General features: G+C 42.2%; 1 protein-coding gene across 1 annotated transcript in view; it reads left to right on the top strand.

Moving 5' to 3' along the window:
* The window catches only part of KCNK10 (potassium two pore domain channel subfamily K member 10), an 80733-nt gene that overhangs the window by 40973 nt on the left and 20251 nt on the right, over positions 1–19509 (top strand). Inside the window, exon 3 of the mRNA XM_063147626.1 lies at positions 9575–9692. Within this exon, the coding sequence (XP_063003696.1) occupies positions 9575–9692 (118 nt within the window). The remainder of the gene's footprint in view (positions 1–9574; positions 9693–19509) is intronic.

Here is a 19509-nt window from a genome sequence, read left to right as displayed (position 1 = left end):
CTTAAATAAAGCTTTGTGGATTACTTAGTAGCCCTCATTATTGTCTCCCAAGAAAGCAGGAGGTTTTTTGAGAAATACAACAATGGACTTGCTCGGTCATCTCTGTGCTCACAGCTCAAGACTGCAGTACCTGATGGAGCACCACTCCCAGCATGAACCTAGCTGTAGTCTAATGCCTTCCTCTGAGGGAGGCCCAGAGGTTGGCAACAAGGGAGACAGGGCCTTCTCGGTGGCTAAAGTTGCTGTACTTCACACATTATGCATTTCCTACATGAAAAATGTGAAACCTCCCAAATTATTCTCACAGATACTTTAACAAAGTGACATCTTATGTTTGGGAGGATGCTTGCCCACAAAAACTGTGTAATTTAATCAGGGATAGATTTTTCCTTATTTCTCGTGTTATTTTGGATCCTAGAATTATGACGCGATAGGCTGACTGGCTTGCTATTTCGCGTAGTCCCGTGGTTTACACAGTAGAGTTTCCCATTCAACTAGCTGACTGGTTTATTATTGTGTGCTGGGTTATTGTTAGGGGTATGTGGATTTTGTAAAATCTCTTCTGTATTGTCAGGAGACTTTGCTTTTGTTGTTTGCTCATTGACAGAATAGGTTCTTTTACAGTTTTCCAAATTTGCAGAAATTGTGCATTTGCACAAATTTGTACTTTTGAAAATGTGCATCCCCGAAAATGTGGAAATCCCCCCAAAATGAGCATTTTCATGCTGTAGCCTATGGGAGAAAAGCACATTTTCATCCGCCGCCTCTTCTTCTTCTTCATCATCATCATCATCATTCATTTCATTTCTAAACTGCCCAATAGCCAAAGCTGTCTGGGCAGTTTACAACAATTCATAAAACAATAAAATACAACATAATAATACAGCATAAAATACAGCATAAAATTTACATAGACAAAATTTAAAACAATTTTATGTATTTTCCTTCAGCTAAATTTGTGTGACATTCCAGAAAGTTTTTTTAAAAAAGGTCCACAAGTTCACAGAATCTGTGCGATTCCAGAAAAACCAATCTGCTCTGAAATGCCCAGGTTGGATTTATGGAAATCTGAACTCATTTCATTCCATTGCAGATTACTCTAACATCGCTCATTACTGTGCATCCTTCCTCATTCTATGAAACAGAATATCACAATATTCTATGCAGTTAGTCATCGATGCCTTTGTCACTTGGAGGCAGACTGTGCTAATACATTCTTCGTGAGTCTGCTTTCGAGGACTTGTTGGAAACTTGAACAAATATAGAGGGTGACATTCTGCCACCAAACATATACAGACCCCATATTATACCAGAATCAACCCAGGCTTCATCTAATCTTTTGATAACAACAAAAGGTGCACATTTGGATTTATAACGACAAAAATGCCTTGGATCTAATATTTTGCCTCCACTGCTTAAAATTACCAAGCGGTTTGCATCTTTGCAGGATAGCTTTCCCAAGAGCAATCTTTCCCAATGGTGGCTTCCCAAGTATTGTTGGACTACAACTCCCATAATCTCTAGCCATATGGCCATTAGTCAGGGATGATGGGAGCTGTAGGCCAAAAACATCTGGGGAACTGAGGTTGGGAAAGGGTGCTCTGGAGACTTTGTCTCAACTCTGGAACTGTACTTTGCTGATTACACTACTGGCTTATTACCTTCGAATTTGCTTTTGTGCCGGCTTTGACTGTTTTGAAATGGTTTATTTACTGTTGGTAGTATTGTTGCCTGTTTTTGACATTTTTGATATTCGTGGTTTTAAATTGTGTCGAATTAATGAAATTGTGATTTTATGGCTCATATAAAATGTTATTGCACCTTTGGCCTATTTTTTTTAAAAAATAAAATAAAATACTACTACGGTACTACTAAATCAATAAATGGCAGAACTATAAACAATCACAGCAGAAATAATAAAAAAAATACTAAAAGCCTAGGAAAATAAACCTTCCTCTGTGTGGCACCTGGAAAACATTAGCATAGACATCAGGTGAATCTCCTTGGGGAGAGAGCTTCATATGCAGGGTGCTACAACCAAAAAGGCCCTCTCCTTGATTGGCACTCAACCAGTGCTAGCTCTGGATTTTTGAGGACCATTAAGCAAGAAACCCTCATTGGGCCCTATTCCTGAGCGAACCCTCAAAAAGAGAGAATCACCTCAGGATGCTGTTCCTCAGTGAGTCTGCCTTCTCACTACCATTATCACTAGTTGCTGTTGCTCCTCATCCTCTCTCTCATAATAGCTGCCATTCACTTGCTTGACAGGCAGAGAGCCAGTGAGCAAGTAAACAGTGGCTTCTCCTTCTCACTACCATTGTTGTCTGAACCAGAGCAAGAGGTAAACAGACAAGCAGGTTGTGATGGTGAAGAGGAGGAGCAAGTCTAGGGGGCTTTTTGAAAGTGGGCCCTTGCTGAGTGAGGGCCTAGACATATGCCGTCTCACTTCAGATGTCAGGAGAGCCCAGGGAAGAGCTTCGAAAGAAGATCTTAGGTCTTAGCTAGACGGGGCGAAATCCCAGGGCAATCCCCGGGATCGTCCCTGTGCGTCCACATGATGCACAGGGGTTCCTGTGATCAGGGAGGGGTGATCCCTCCCTTGCCCTGGGATCTCGCCCTACACTTTAGGGCCGCCTTTCCCATGGTCTTGGGATAATCCCGAGATCGTGGAACGTGTGGGCGGGCATTGCAGGTTGCCCTGGTTCCTCGCAAGGAGCCAGGACCCACACATGGGGCACAGAGCTCCTCAGGAGTTCTGCGCCCATTGGGGGTTGGGTGGGGGGAGCGGGGAAATTAAGTTTAAATTTAAGAAAACCCTACCTTTCTGAGCACCAGTGTTTGTGTGTTCTTCTTTAAGAAAAATTAAAAATGGTGGCCGCGACGTCCTTGCCTTTTGACGTCATCACGCGCCATGTGTAAACAGAGGGGGAGATCTTGCGATAAAAATATCGTGAGATCTTCACCCCTCCGTCCTGCTAGACCCCTAGGTCTACCTGAGGCCTTAGTGTACCAACAGGTTGGTTTTGCTATTCAACTCCATTGTGTGTCATTCCAAGACCATCTTTATACCCATTAATAACAGGTTCTCTGGATGGTCAAATGCTCTTGCAAATGTTACAGAATGATAGCCAAATAGAATAATCTAGTAAAATTGTGCAGGAATTTAATATCACTGCCTGTTTTCTTGTTTTCACATCAACGGTAGTAATGTGGGGAATTAATTAGCCACGAGGGAAACTCACTTTCTCTGTTGAATATGTCACCTGACAACCATTGTCCAAGATTTCTGGAGATCTATGTTCCTATTTACCGTTCATTCACTCTTTAACAGATGTTCTTACAGAGTGTGGCTAGAGGCTAATTTATTTTTAATGAAGACAGTGGCTCCAGAGAATAAGATGGGAACTTAAATGGATGTATGGCAGTCTCCCCAAAGCAGGGAAAGTGGTGATTTACCAAAGAATGAAAAAAGTGTAGAATAAATATGGAACCCTTCAATGTTTGGAATCTTGTTCCATTGTCTGCCTTCAGCAGTAGTCATTGCATAAAAGGAAAACAGCATCTTTATCTTCCAGATACATTCTAGAAGGTTCTAGAATTCTGCACTAGAACCAATGCATGAAAAGTGACTGAATTCATGCACACTTCAAAGATATGTAGCTCCCATGCTTTATATTGTCTGCTTTAAAAATATTTGGCTCTTCTAAAATATTAATAATCAATTTCAGGTTTTCTGTGTTTTTTATGCCAATACAGAGGGATTTAATTGGGACTTTGATTATTGAGTGGAAGGAAGTTTCTGTTGGGAGGCAGGAACTGGGGTGAATGCAGAGGACTGAGAATTATATGGAGTGGAGAGGTCTTAACTTTGGGAGGGCCATAGCTCAATGGTAGAACACATGATTTACATGCAGAAGGTCTGAGGTTCAATCCTCAGCATCTTCAGGGCAAGCTGGGAAAGACTCATGTCTAAACCCTTACAGAGCCTCTGCCAGGGATGGGTAACCTCCATGCCATATGCTGGATACAGCCCACATCCAGCACACCAGCTCCTTCCCTAGGCCCTGCCCTCTCTCTCAGCATGGAAAAGCTCTCATCTCTAATCAGCTGCTAATCAGAGATAAAAACTTTTCTATGCAGTTGAGAGTGGGAGGAAGCTGCTGAGTGATTCAGCCCTGCTTACTTCTGAGCCTTGTCCTGCTTACTTTTGAGTAGACATGCTGGTCATGCTTATCTACGAGTAGACATGCAGTGGTATGGTATTTTTTTAGGTATTCATTAATTTTTATATATGTATTTGGGACGCTCTTTGAAAATGCTGCTGAGTGATTTGGCCCCTGTTCTGTTTCTGAGAAGACATGCAGAAACCTTGTCCTGATTACTTCTAAGTGGGCTTAAGTGGTCGATAATAACCACATTTTCCCACTTTAATATTGTGTACCGCCGAGAGATTTCGTTATATTCAGCTGTATACAAATGCCACAAATAAATAAATAATAAATTTTGAGCTCCACCCACTCTTGTCTTTGGTTGCAGCCACTTTGCTTTCAGCCCTTCCCTCAGATGGAATGCAGCCACTGAGACCCTTCTCAGATTGGAATTCAATTCTCAGTCTGAAAAAGGTAGACAATACTGAGCTAGATGAACCAATGATTTAAGTTGGTAGATTCTGATTCTGAGGTAACTTCCTCCCCCATCTGCATTCCCCCCTTTTTTGTTTTTTGAAGAGTAAAAAAAAAACCTCAAACAGAGTTGTTCCTTAGAGATAGAAATGAAGCAGCTCTGAATTCATAAAGAAAAAGTAAATACTGAGCGGCTGTAGTCATGTCGCAAGACAAATGCCCAAAGCAACCAATCGCTGTGGTGCTGCTACACACAGCAGCACATTCCCGAAGGGTCATCGTACACCTTTGGCTAAGCAAACATGTTAGGCTGTGTGACGCTGGATGTGGTTCTAGCATCAGGGGTCAAGCTACATGCTGTGCTGCTTCTGCAAGGGAAGACGGCGTGTCCTCCAGCATAAGTAATACCGGTTGAGGTGGCAGCGTGTCGTGGCCTGTCTGGCTCATCTAGCAGTCAATTAAGCTGATTTACAGTCTTTGGAGTAAATAAACAAACGCTCTCTGCGAGATCTGGATGGAAATGCTAGATTGATACGTCTCGCCCCCTTTCCCTACAAATCAGCCACAGACTTACATGTCTTTCCTTCCCATCTTCCCCTTTCTCCTGTTTAAATTAATCTAGATTTTAGGAAGATTAAATCATTTAGATATGAATTATTTTGTAAATTATTATTTGGGACCAGGATACTTAAAGGATCATCTTCTCTCTTGGGTGGCCACTCGGGCATTGCCAAAAAAGTAGAAATGCATCACCAAAAAAAGAAGAATAAAGTGTGTGAAATGATGTTGTGCGGACTTTATACTGTTAGTTTTACCCTACCCTGTGCCTGCTTACCCTACCCTGTGCCTGTTTGCTTTCTCTTCCCCTCCTTATTGTTTTACTATGATTTTATTAGATTGTAAGCCTATGCGGCAGGGTCTTGCTATTTACTGTTTTACTCTGTACAGCACCATGTACATTGATGGTGCTATATAAATAAATAAATAATTAATAATAATAATAATAATAATAATAATAATAATAATAATAATAATATGCTGGTTTTTCGGTATAGATATAATGACTGTAATTGAAATAGAAATACAACATATACTATAGTGGTGGAGTCTGTGAATAGGTGACCTGTGTGCCTGCTCAGTCTGCTATTTAAGTGGCTAACTGTTGATCGGCAACTTCATAGCTCCTGCTATCTTTTCTGATGGTTCTTTATCTTAAAATAGGCTCCTGCAGCTTTAACTGTTGCGATGAAGAGGGAATTTCACCAGGGGCTGCGTGCATACCAGTGACACGTGCTGAAATCCCCTTTTCATTACAACTGTTAAAGATACAGGCGCCCTGTCCTCCTTTCCATTGGGTCATCCTAGACAGCCCTCTTGCAAACAGTCTTTGTGAGCCAGCAGTGCACTCAGCCAGGCCACAGATTCCTAGGATGCTAAGGCTATGAGTGAATGGGCAGATCCACATGGAAAGTGCATTTCAACATGATGAGACCTGTACTGAATGCTTACACGGGTAAGTGCTTTACCCATGGCCCACGTACTACTAATAATACTGGCCTGTTTTACAGGGCTGTTTTATTGCAGGGATGGAGATCCTCAGGCCCGGGTCCCAAACCCCACCCTCGGGGGGCTCATCTACACCAAGCAGGATATTGCACTATGAAAGCAGTATAAAAAAGGCAGGAGCTACACTACTGCTTTATAGTGGTATTGAAGTGCAGTGCAAAATCTACACACTGCTTTATAGTGGTACTGAAGAGCACTGACAAGTGTTGGGGCCCATGAGACATCTACACCAAGAAGGATATAACAGTATGAAAGCGGTATATGGTGTGTGTCAATGGGCCCCAACAGTTGTCAGTGCACTTCAGTACCATTAGTGTGGCTCCTGCCTTTTATGTACTGCATTCATAGTGCAATATCCTGCTTGGTGTAGATGAGCCCACCTCATTTCCTTTCTCCCAAGCATTGACACTTTGGTGGTTTTCCAGCTTTTGTGCAATTTCCCCTCCATTCTGAAAGGTTGAAATCTCTCTCCTAAGGCTTAGTTACTGGTAACTAAGCCTTAGTAAGAGCTTTAAGCTATAACATGCTGTGGAATATGTTTTGGCTCACCCCTTTTGGCCAAAGACAAAAACACACCAAAGGCAAAAAGGGTAGGCCAAGAACACACAGTCCCATCCCCCAAATACAGCCTCCGAGAAATTCTCTGAAATTGAATTCAGCCCTCGGGATGAAAGAGATTCTGTGCCTCTGAGAGGTCTTGGCATCATTTCTGCTCCCAGCTTTTCCCCTTTTACTTCTGCCAGTCTCCTCTAGAGGAAGACGAGGGAGCCAGCTGTGAGACATCTAGCCTGGTGAGAACTCCCTACTGCCTCTAAAAATTATTTAGCAAGGCTGCTGTGGACCCTTGAGTACAGTAAGACCAGCATTAGTAATGTGGATTACCTTCGTTAATATATTGGGCCTGTTAATTTTGGTTTTGCTCAGCACTTGTTTAATTGTAATACTGAATTTCTTTTACATATATTGAATTACTTTTATGTTTGAATGTTTTTATTAATAGGCTTTGTGAGAAGCCGATTTCTTTTTTCTGCTTTCAAATGTGGTCGTCTGACGTTAATGTTTATTGTGAGCCTCTTTGGGTACAGTTTACTGTAGACAAGCAGCATATAAATACGCTAAATTAGCTAAATACATATGAAGTGCTTGGGACACTTGAGAGGTGCTGTATAATCTTTTGTGATCTTGGTGATGTTAGATACAAACAACGTGCAGATATGTGACCGTTGTAGTCAATATGCCGTGCAGTTCCTAATTGCTGTTAGGATAGCAAGGAACTTAGGGAAGAGGCAAAGCTCAGTGGTAGAAGAACACATGCATTGCATGTAGCAGTTATGAGGTTGAATCCCAAACAAAACAGGAAATGCATCCGAAGCTTGAACAGTATGGCAGTACAACAACTGGAATGGACAAAGTTGTGATAATAAAGAATATATACAAGAATATCTGTGCAAGCTAAAAACATATATTAATACAACAGAGGGAAGTACAATATTATTATGCTGTAATGTCCTACAATACCAGAAATATACTCTCAGCGGCTTTCGATACCATCAACCATGGTATCCTTCTGGGACAACTGTCTGAATTGGGAATGAGAGGTACTGCATTGCAGTGGTTGCACTCCTACTTGGCAGGTTGGCTCTGGAAGGGGGGACATTGCTCAGCCCTGTGGATTCTCCAGTATGGGGTCCCGCAGGGGGTCAGTCTTGTCCCCCATGTTGTTCAACATCCACATGAAACTGTTGGGTGTGGTCATCCAGAGTTTTGGAGTTCATTGTGATCAGTAGGCTGATGACACATAGCTCTATTTCTCCTTCTCATCTTTATCAGGTGAGGCTGTGGATGTGCTGACAATGGACTGGATGAGGGCTAATAAACTGAAACTCAATCCAGACAAGACTGAGATTCTGTTAGTGGGTAGTTCTTCTGACTGGATAGGGGGTGTTCAACCTGTTTTGGTTGGGGTTGCACTCCCCTTGAAGGAGCAGGTTTGTAGCTTGGGAGTTCTCCTAAAACCATCTCTGTCACTTGAAGCTCAGGTGACCTCAGTGGCATGGAATGCCTTCTACCAACTTCAGTAGGTTGCCTAGCTATGCCCCTATTTGCCCAGGGATAACCTGGCTTCAGTTGTCTATGCTCTGGTAACCTCCAAGTTAGATTACTGCAATGTGTTCTGTGCGGGGCTGCCTTTAAAGATAGTTCGGAAGCTGCAACTTGTGCAAAATGCAGTAGCTAGATTGATAACCGGAATCAGAACGTTCAAACATATAGGACCAACTCTGGCCTGGTTGCATTGGCTGCCTGTATGTTTCCGAGCCCAATTCAAGGTGCTGGTTTTAACCTATAAAGCATTTCATGGCTTGGGACTACAATACCTGATGGAACTGCTCTCCTGACAAGAACCTACCCGTACACTATGCTCAATATCTAAGGACCTCCTGCCTCGGAGGATGGCAACAATGGAGAGGGCCTTTTCAGTGTTGGCCCCCAACTATGGAACGATCTCCACGACAAGGCTCGCCTGACGCCAACATTGTTATCTTTTTGGTGCCAGGTCACAACTTTTATCTTCTCCCAGGCATTTAACAGCATATGTTGAATTTTTTAACTGACCCCTGGATAGTTGGTATATAGTCTGTTTTTATGCTTTTTATGTTTTTTAAATTTTGAATATTTGTTTTTAAATGTTCAATGTTTTTAATCTTTCTAACCCTCCCAGAGTGCTTTGGCTATGGGGCGGTATAGAAATGTAAAAATAAATAAATTAACTAGTAACAAGTAAAACCAAAACCAAACCTGTTTTGACACAAAGTCTTAATCAGTGGTCCAGTATATAAAAATGGTTAACTAGGTAACAAGGAGGTAAAAAAGCTTATATATTCAGACACATTTTACAGGCCAAGTTCCTGGCAATTACAAACAATGAAAGACCCTGCCCTGTCTAAACGAATTAATGGATCTTGCCAAACCTGGGCTGATATATGTACATACTGAAACATATACATATATCGCAGCAGAAAAGATGAAAAGGGACCTGAGGTTCCTCTATAGGTAACTAATGTTGAGGAAGGCAAGGAACTGCAGTAACCATCCAAAAGGTTAACCTGAAAGCTTATGCGGTCACTCCAGAGGCTTACCCTGGCAAGGACCTTTAAGCTACCCATCCTGGCATCTCCTGTTAAATGGATCAGGTAGCAGGTGATGGAGAAGTCCTTTGCCTGAGACCCCAGAGAGAAGACAGTACTATGCCAGATGTACAATTCACCTGACCTGATATAAGGCAGCTCCCAGCCTTCCTACGTTTCCATGGAGGCCTGTTTCCAGCTGTGCATCATTTGAGAATAAGGTATTTTGCTGGCTAATGTGACTTATCGATTTCTTTTCAGCGAGTCATTAATGCCACCAATGCAGGAGTCAATCCTGTTGGAGACCCTTCTAACAGCAGCAGCCACTGGGACCTTGGAAGTGCCTTTTTCTTCGCTGGAACTGTCATCACAACAATAGGTATATCTTTATCTGGAATTTCCGGTGGCTGTGGTGATGGAAAAGTTTTAAAGTAGAGGTGTCATGAGAGAATTGAGTAGGGGTGTGTGCATAGGTGAATTTCATGTGCTCGATTTCCACGGCAGAATCTGGGCAGGTGGCGGCACACTGCTAGGATTCTGCCTGTGTGGGCGCACACACAAACAGTCACCGTTTTGGTTTGATCTCCAAGGGGTGGGGTGGGGAAGCTTACCTTTTGGGGGTAAAGACGGGGCAGCTGTAGCCACTTCAGCGACTCCTTAAAGGCAGAAACTGGGTTTATTTCTAAACTGAAGGAGACATTGGCATTTTCTAATGGCCGTCATGGGTGTTGTGGTTCAGGGGTGAGCAGAATTTAGGCTTGTTGGATCTGCTTTCATTTTTTACTAGAAGCCTAAGATCCACCAGCCAGAGCCAGTTGTAAAAGAGACGGTTTTCAGTATCAAAACTGATGGAGCTCACAGGCCTTTCACACAAAAGGTTACCTCCAAACTCTCGTTTCAGTAGCCTAATTTAGGTAGATGAAGTAATTTTGCTGTTGTCGTTAATGTTGCCTGAAACTCTTGATGATCTCCTGCAAATCACCCAGAGATTTACCAGTAGATCCTAGCTACGTTCTGCCCATCCCTGTTGTCGTTCAACCCACACAGTCCGAGGCAGAAAATGAGGACACCAGTCTAGCCGCATCTTCTTCAGTTTAGGAAGGTATCTAAGGGAAGCAGGAAAAATGCTCCCAAGAAATGCTCTCCCTGGCTCTCAACGTTGGGGTAGTGATAGTGGGGAAATCAGGCCCCTTAGAGAAGTGGTCCCCAACACAGTGCCCATGGATGCCATGGTGCCCATGGGTGCCATGGTGCCCATGGGTGCCTTCAGTGATACCGTGAATGGGTCCCCAACATGGTGCCTGCAGGCATCTGATTCCTTTTAAATATATATATATTAAAGAAATTCATACAGGTTTCTAGCAATTATACATGGGCTTCGATAAAAGTGCACCAAGCATCCAAATAGGTATCCATTTGAAGGCGGCATCTACCTGCCAGCCTTTCAAATATTGAAAACATTGTAAGGTCAATCTATTGCATTATAGGAGGTGAGCGTTCATCCTTCCAGTGTTATAATATCAAGCTTTCAACAGTCAAAAGAGTGCAGAGAATCCATTTACACTGACCCATGTGTTAATTTCCTTGGAACAAGTAAATAATTTAAAAGGGCCCATACATCAGTGAATATTGAAGACCATTCCAGTCTAAAACTTTTCTGTGTAATAACCTCCTTGCAAAAAGAAGCAACTACTGGACATTTCCAAATCATACGTTTAAAAGATGCATTAGCTGTATTGCACTTCAAGCATTGAGCTGAATTAGGCAATCCCTCATTAAAGAGATATTGTGATGGCCAATAGACATGAATCAAACTTTTTTTCCCTGAATAACATGTGACAGGTAGTTGCCAAAGTGGTGATCCACTGATTAGGTATTTTGTGGTGGTGCCCATAGCAGTATCTCAAATTCCCAAAGGTTCCCACAGATTCCAAAATGTTGGGGACTCCTGCTTCAGAGGGTTTTTCTAAAAAAACCTTCAAATTTCAATGTTTGCCTAGAATGCTCAAGGGCCCTCAAGTTGTTTTAAAATAGATGCTGATATGGGGCTGGATCCAGGCTTAGTCATAAGCCACTATGAATGCCATTTTGGTAGAAAGGCAAGGAATAAAATAAATGAATAATTTGATTAGACCTATTGAAATCAATGGGACCTCAGTTAGTCATGGCTAACATGCCCCATTGATATGAATAGGCCTACTATGACTCCAACTATGCATCCCATCCATTGTGGCTGGAGCAGGCATCACCACCTTCTGTATTTATTATAGAATTTAAGGTAGTTGTAGAGAATGAAAACCACAGTATCAAATGCAGTTTATCAGCTCTCAGAAAAATGAGCAAAGTGCAGTTCTCTGGAGTACTCAGTAATGTCTATGTTGAATTGATATCAACAGATGTACCAAGAGTGAGAGAAAATGAACAGAACATAATAGCATAGATCCTAACCCTAACTCTCACCTTCCTACAATTGTGTTACTGATATTAGCATTGATGTTGCTCCCTCTTTTGGTTCTGGGCTGCTAGGATGTCTTCAAATGAGGGCAAAATATGTCTGAACAAATATACAATTAACAAATGTCTGATTAACAAATATCTGATTAACATTCCCATAAAAATGAATTGGGATGGCATTTATAAGAAGCTGTCTCGGAATCAATAACCTTGTTCAGAAGACACCTTAAACCACGGCTTTATTTGCCATGGTAAAAGCCATGGTTTAAGGTGTCTTCTGAATTGGCCTAATATGTAAATGTGTTCTTTACGCACTATATGTTATATTGTTGTGAACTGCCCAGAGAGCTTCAGCTATTGGGCAGTATAGAAATGTAATAAAGCAATAAATATGTGAAGGAGACTTGCCAAAAGATTAAAGAGGCAATGGGGCTTCACATAAGGATGTACATGTTGTTCATATGCAGTCTGCATTGGTTTTGTATGTATTCAGTTGTATGTTGATCTGTTGTATGTCAGGAATAATGTGGATTAGCGAGTGAACAACTAGTCCACCATGGCTTATTTTCAGATTGGATTATCAGTGCAGAACAGCCACCCCAACCTGGTGCCTTCCAGATGTGTCGGACTACAATTTAAAATAGCCATTGGCCATGCTGGTTAGTGATGCTGCTGTAGTCTAACACATGAGAAGTTGTTTTATACTGAGTCAGACCATTGGTCTATCTAGCTCGATATTGTGCTCACTGTCTGGCACTGGCACTCCAGTATTTCAACCAGCATCTTTCTCTGGGCTTGTCTTGATGAGGGATTTGCCCCGGGGTGGATCCGGAGTGGTGGCTGGTCATCTATATGACGCAGCCGCCATCCCGAAGCCATCCAGTGGCAAACCAGCCCCCTCCCCCCCAAGCTCTGCTTTAAAAAAGTCGGGCACTTACCCTGACTTTTTTCTCTTGAAGCTACTTTGGAGGCGTGTCTGGGCAGATGGTGAACCCTGATTGGTTGCCATCTGCCCAGACAAGGGGGAAGGGGTGGGCCAGTGGGCTGAATGTCCGCTGGCCCACCTCAGTGCTTCTCCAGCATGGGAGAAGCCCCCAAAAAGTAAACAAACAGGGATGCAAGGAGGCGCAGGTGCCCCATCCACGGGCTCAGTGCCTCCTCCAAAGTAAAGGGGGGGAAACCCAGCGATCCGAGGAGACACTCCTCCTCGCATGCAACCCCTTGTGTTTGCTGCTTTGCGTGTGGTAACGTGAAGGAGCGCAAAAGCAGGGGTTTGGGGGTTTATGGTGCAAAAGCGCCGTCGTCAAGATGAAGCTGCAAACGTACTTGGAGATGCCAGGGATCAAACCTGAGACATTTTGCATGCACAGCATGTGGTCTACCACAGGGTTATGTTTTCCCCCCTGTGGGATTTAGCAGTTCAAAATATTGTAGTGCTGAAGCATTTAAGAAGAAAATCTCCTACAAGCTTTGCAATGGATACGACAGATCTAATCTACAAAGAGTCTTTTTTTTAAAAAAAATTGTTTTCTTTCTCTATTCGAGCAATTGATTCATGGTCTGATCTATGTACATGTGTGTATATTTACAACGTGAAGGTGCATTTTTATTGCCAGGCTGCAAACCGCTGAAATGAAATGGGTTTTAATGAAGCAGGCGGTAAAATTGTCTGAACTTTTGTGGTCTCACTACTATAACTACACTTCCCATTTCTTCTTATTTTTAATGAAAAGAAAAGCACAACACAATGGATAATGAAACAATAAAACTGCATCTAAATTGATTTCGCTGAACCTTCCCTGGAATAAATTGTCTGCTGCTATGAATGTTTTTTTTAAAATTACCTAGAAGATAAGTAGTCAGAAAACAATAATGTCTTAGAATATTAGAAGGATAAGTGTTAACATTAAAAACATAAACTTGGATCTTGAGATGCCCTTCCATGACCAAAAGGGCTTTTTCCGTTTGCAGAAAGGCCTTTGATTCAGAGAATACTACCAGTGATGGAATGGAAGGGGAGGTGATTTTTGTTGATTCCCCATTCTCCATCAGCCCCTTGTGCCACACAATTCCAGAGCCCCCCCCCCCCCAATCCTTTAGATCAGATTTTATGGGCATATAGAGGGCTGCAGGGAGAAGGGGCAATTGGCAAAAATGGCCTCCCCATCTTTTGCCAGTGAGAAGTTCCCATGAGCTAAGTGCCAGTCTTGGGATTCACTCACAACTTACATAGGAATGTAAGAACCTGCCTTATACTGAGTCAGATCCTTGGTTCATCTACCCTAGTATTGGCAGCAGCTCTCCAAGGTTTCAGGCAGCTTTCTTTCCTTGCCCTACCTGGAGAAGCCAGGGATTGAACCCTGGGACCTTCTGCATACAAAACATGTGCTCTACCACTCACCTACGGTCCTTATCATCTTAAGGTAGGAAATGAATGTAAGCTTAAATATATTACCAAGATATAAATGGCAGGATTAACTGAAGATGAGAAGTATTATTTTTACATCTCCAAAATTATTGATGGCATTTGAATTAAGTTAGAATTATGCAGATGGACACTGCTGAACAGCCCTTAAACTGCACAGGTTGAATCCAATGTCTGTCCTACTTGGAGTAGACCCATTAAAATGAATGAAGCTTGGATTAGTCATGACTAAGGTCCCATTCATTTTAGTAGGTAAGTAGGGCTAACATTGGATTCAACCCGATGTATTGGTATTCATGTCATTAAGCTGCAGGATAGAAACATTACATTACACTTTGTACACTGCATTGCGATGGTTTAAATCTTTTAATAATAATAATAATAATAATAATAATAATAATGATGATGATGATGATGAATCAATGAAAATAGCTAGAATCTTTGAGATAGGGAGAATCTGTCACAGCAAATCTATAAACAGTAGGCCAGTTTGCATGACACAACAGCCCATCATGGCTTAATTCACCTGGTGGCTATGGTGTGTGCCAGCCACCATTATGAATATGCAAGCCCTGGCTGGGAGTTGCTGTAGCTTGTCCTGTCATCTGAACCCAGGCGGCAGGTGTTATTAACCTTCGCATAACCCTAAAACAGACCTTGGGTTAGGCAAGGGTTTTTTAACCCTCAAATAACCCCTGTGGCTTGGGTTTAGATGGCACAACAATCCATGGCAAACCGTGGCTGGATCTTCTCATATTTTTAATGCCAGTCAGCATGTGCTGCAGTTCCTCATGTGTAAATTAACCCACAGTGGGCTGTTGTGTTATGCAAGCACCAGTATCTTCTTAGCTGCCTGTGTTACACTTTTATAATGTTAGTAACATCTACACCCCTTTTCCAGCGTGCAAACAGACAGCTTTCTTATGCTCCCAGAGCTTTTTACTGCCACAAAGATATTCATTGCTGTTATTTTTCAGTTGGTAGCGTGATTAAGGGCCCATCTACATTTTGGTTTCTTTCTTTTTTTAAAGAACATGTTTTGCCAAGTCATTCCATCAAGAGACCTCTTACCCCTTCCAGGTAGTTCACAGCAAAACTTTTATTGAGATGTTAATATTTTTTAAAGTGGCTGTTTAAAATATCAAGCGATGCGGAAAACCAAGCAAAGTAAGATCACTGTTACTGAAACAAAATTCTGTGAATTATCTGTGTAGTAACTCTAAAATAAGGAAGATTGAAACCTGCAGTTATCCCTATAATGGCTGTAAAAGTGTTGTTTTAATCTGCAAGAGGAGGAAGTATTTTGAAGAAAAAGAAGAAAAACCACCGTCTTTCTAAAGTCTATTAGCAATGCATGAAATAAGCCTTAAAAAGATTAAACCGCAAGACAGGCTATAAAGTCAGAGAATCTCTTGAAGATTCATATAAACCAAACTGTAAGAAATGGAAATTTCACTAGGTGTAATATGTGATAAAGAACCAGTGCAATTCACAACTCCAACCTGAAAATGAGATTAACCAGGTGAGTCATTCTCCCGTCAGGAACCAATTTAGAAAGTTCATTTGCAGTGGTGGTGTTCGAATGATGAAGCAGGACTTTTGCTGGCTTTCCTTCAGCAAGCTGTTTACGTCCTGCCATGCTGCCCAAACTGTGTTTCAGATTAATTGAAGGCTAGGTGTCATCAGGAACCTAGCTCCATGAAGAACTGGTGGAAATTGTGGGCTCTGTAGGTTTTAAAAGTAACTAAGTTCTGAGCTCTTGTGAACTCTATTAAAACTGTGGGCAAGATAATAGCCTAGCTGTAAATACATTTTATAGTAGGGAGCGCCATTTTTAGGTGTACTGTCTTGTTCCTGGAGCTATATCCTGGCAACAGACCCGACTCCTTTTGCCAGATTCTGAATGGAGCCATTGGTCACAAGTTCACATTTGGGTTGGTTGAGGAAGAGTCTGTTCCGTGAAATGGCTCTGCTATGTTCTGTGTGATGCCTGATCACCTTTCTCATGGAATGTCAAATCTGATGGCTGAGAGTTATCCAGGCTGTCATTGAAATGCAAACCTTATTCATTGGCGGATTAGCCCAAGTCAAGGTAGTGGCTTTAATCTACATTAACTTACATGGCTCAGGGCCCCAATACCTGATGAAGTACCTATAAATTAGGATAAGCGTTGGAAACCCTCCCCCTCTGAAGGAGGTTTGGAAGATGGCAAAAAGGGAGAGTGCCTTTTTGGTGGTGACTCCCCAGTTGTGGCTTTCTTTCCATTGAGGGCTGCCTGGAGCCAACACTGTCATCTTTTCAGCACCAGGTTAATATTTCCCCCTATTATCAGGCATTGGATGGCATATGATGGGCCCTTTAATGCACCAGGTCTTGGGTTTTCTTATTTTTAAGTATTTAAAATTACGTGTGTGTGCATGTGTGTGTATGTGTGGTCTGTTTATATGTTTATATGCCAATAGTTTTTATAATGTGTATAATACTGTATTTTTAAGGCTTTTAGTCTTTGTAAACTACCCAGTGAACTTTGGCTATTGAGCAGTATAGACAAGTAACAAAAGAAATAAAACCAGTTGAATTGTTTATGGTTATCATTGATGTTTTAGCTTTTTTAAAGGGGTGGTAGTATATTAGCGTATAATTATTTTTAGCTGTTTTAAATTGTTTGTGATTTAATCTTGTTGTTGTAAGTTGATTTGAGACCTTTTTGAGACAGGCATCTAAAAAACCTAAATAATGTTATATAACCTAAATAATGTTATATAAGAATACAGTAGAGTTAAGGGCTGTGGGCTCTGCTCCAAAAATCCGAAGGTTCAACAAAGCTGTGTTAAAGCGGAGCAGAGTGGGGATGGTTTTAAAACTGTTGGACACCATGGAGCAAAGGTCATGTGGAGCTCTAAAACGCTTCAACGGTATCCAACTTTCCCCCCGGCTTTGTGAGGGTCATTTTAACTTGTTAAATATTGGTGGACTAACTGAACACCTCTCCATATTAGGAAGATGCTGAGGGGATAAGAGGTAGTTTTTTGATTGACATCCATGGCTAATCAATAGCCACAGTGTCTTCTCTGTCTCCCCTCTCCAATCACAGTACTTAGGAGGAGGGATTGCAAATGATATAGCCATTTGTCCTTGCCCTGGAAGAGTCATTCCTTTGCTAGGTCCTGGAGCGTTAGAAGGAAAGAGGAGAGAGAGAGAGAGAGAGAGAGGGCTCATCTACACCAAGCAGGATATTCCACTATGAAAGTGGTATGAAAGCGGTATATAAAAGGCAGGAGCCACACTACTGCTTTATAGTGGTATTGAAGTGCACTGACAACTGTTGGGACCCATTGACACATACCATATACTGCTTTCATACCACTTTCAGAGTGCAATATCCCGCTTGGTGTAGATGTGTCATGGGCCCCAACAGTTGTCAGTGCACTTCATTACCACTATAAAGCAGTAGTGTAGATCCTGCAGTGCACTTCAATGCCACTATAAAGCAGTAGTGGGGCTCCTACCTTTTATATACCGCTTTCTTACCACTTTCATAGTGGAATAACCTGCTTGGTGTAGTTGAGCCCAGAGAGAGAGAGAGAGAGAGAGAGAGAGAGAGAGAGAGAGGTTGCTTGCTCTGTGTCTCAGTTTCTTCTTGATCTGTGAGAATAGTTCTGTGTCTGTGGGCTCCATCACACCTACTTTTTTCATCCAGTTCTCATCCGTGTTTTCGCCCTCCATTTCCTTAGTGAGTTGAACGTTGGGCACTTTCATTTCTGTGCGTTCTTGCTCTCTTTCAGCTCATGTATCTTTTCACCTGAAGCGCTACAATGCCAGCGAAATCTCCGGACCCACTCCCTATGGTCTCCTTTCCCCTGCAGTTAATGTTTTATTTTTAAAAAATATTTCTTTATTTCTGCAAAATACAATAGTACAGCAGCCTAAAACTGTTACAGTAAAACAACACACTATCCTTCCCCTAAGATCATATTAAACAAACTCCAAGGAAGGGAGGCCGCTTGTAGGAAGCAGGAGAGAGTGCATGGGCTGAGACTGTTGCTGCTGATGGGCACATGCATGCAGCGTTTTGGATGGTGCCATGCTAATGCGCCACGGCACTGGGAGGAAGCAAGCAAGCAGCGACATAAGTGACTCAAGGATGGTGGGAAACATAGGCAGAAAGAGACATAGGCATCCCCTTAAGAGGAGGCTAGGAGGAGGATTTTCAGGGTCCCTCGCAGAGTTGACTGACTGCACTGTGTAAGCAGCTTAGCCAATAATAATAATAATAATAATAATAATAATAATAATAATAATAATAATGGCCCAGGTGCATCCGCATGCTTAAGCTTTTGCCAGCAGTGGGGAGGAGGAAGAGGACAGAGTGGCCAATCGGGGCACATGAGGGAGGAGGTGGGGCTTCAGGAGGGATTCACTATGCGTGAGCCCAACACCTACAACTTGCACAAGGCCTGCTGATCAAGGCACTGCTCATTGTTGTCCAGATAACCTAGAAGGACCAAGGTGGGCACCGGAGCAACCACCATGCAAAACCAGCCTTGGTAGCAGCAACCCCTTGCATTGGATAGCGTCTCTTCCAAAACATTGCTGTTGCCCCACCTCTTCTTTAAAGCTGTTGACACTGGTGTATGGGAGAGCAGTCATCTGGAAGAGCCCTCACCTTCTATAGGGGTGGATGAGTGTGTAAATTTTGGTTTTCACATTTCTCCAACTTTTAAGTTGTTCCTGCATAAGTTTTTTTTAAAAGCATGTACAAAGATGTATACAGATTTTCATGTGAATTTCTCCTAATAAATGCATTTTTGTACATTTTTAACCTACTGTACACATTTCTTGTAAGCCATTTCAGTTAACATGATGCGTTTTTGCATTTTACTTCCCCTAATATACACATTTGTATTCACTTTCTCCCTCATCCCTACACGTCTAGGGTGGTGGTTCTGTTCCCCCCCCCCATTTTACTAGAGCATTTCTGAGAGCTGACTTAACTAAAGAGATGTCCTAGCATCTTGACAGCTCAAACAACCACATCTACACCAACCACACATTTCAGTATTGCTCAGGTAGGGATAATGCACTTTGAACAAAGTGCTAATGGCTGTTATATGGACTTTGGTGGCTACTGCAGAGGAGTTATAGTGCAGTGGAAAGAAAGAAAAAAGAACCACTACAGGGTTCCTTTTAGTAGTGCAAATGTTCTGCTGTGAATTTCTGTGCAGAAAACAGTTGTGGATCATTGTACTCAATACTCCTACTTAAAAGAATTTGCTAATGTTTCCTCTTACCCAGGGAACAAATAAGTGTTTGGAT

The sequence above is a fragment of the Elgaria multicarinata genome, chromosome 2 (assembly GCF_023053635.1).
Source record: "Elgaria multicarinata webbii isolate HBS135686 ecotype San Diego chromosome 2, rElgMul1.1.pri, whole genome shotgun sequence".
In the NCBI taxonomy this organism is placed as follows: Eukaryota; Metazoa; Chordata; class Lepidosauria; order Squamata; family Anguidae; genus Elgaria; species Elgaria multicarinata.
Note: the sequence above shows the minus strand (reverse complement) of the source record. Positions and strands in the feature narration are given on the sequence as shown.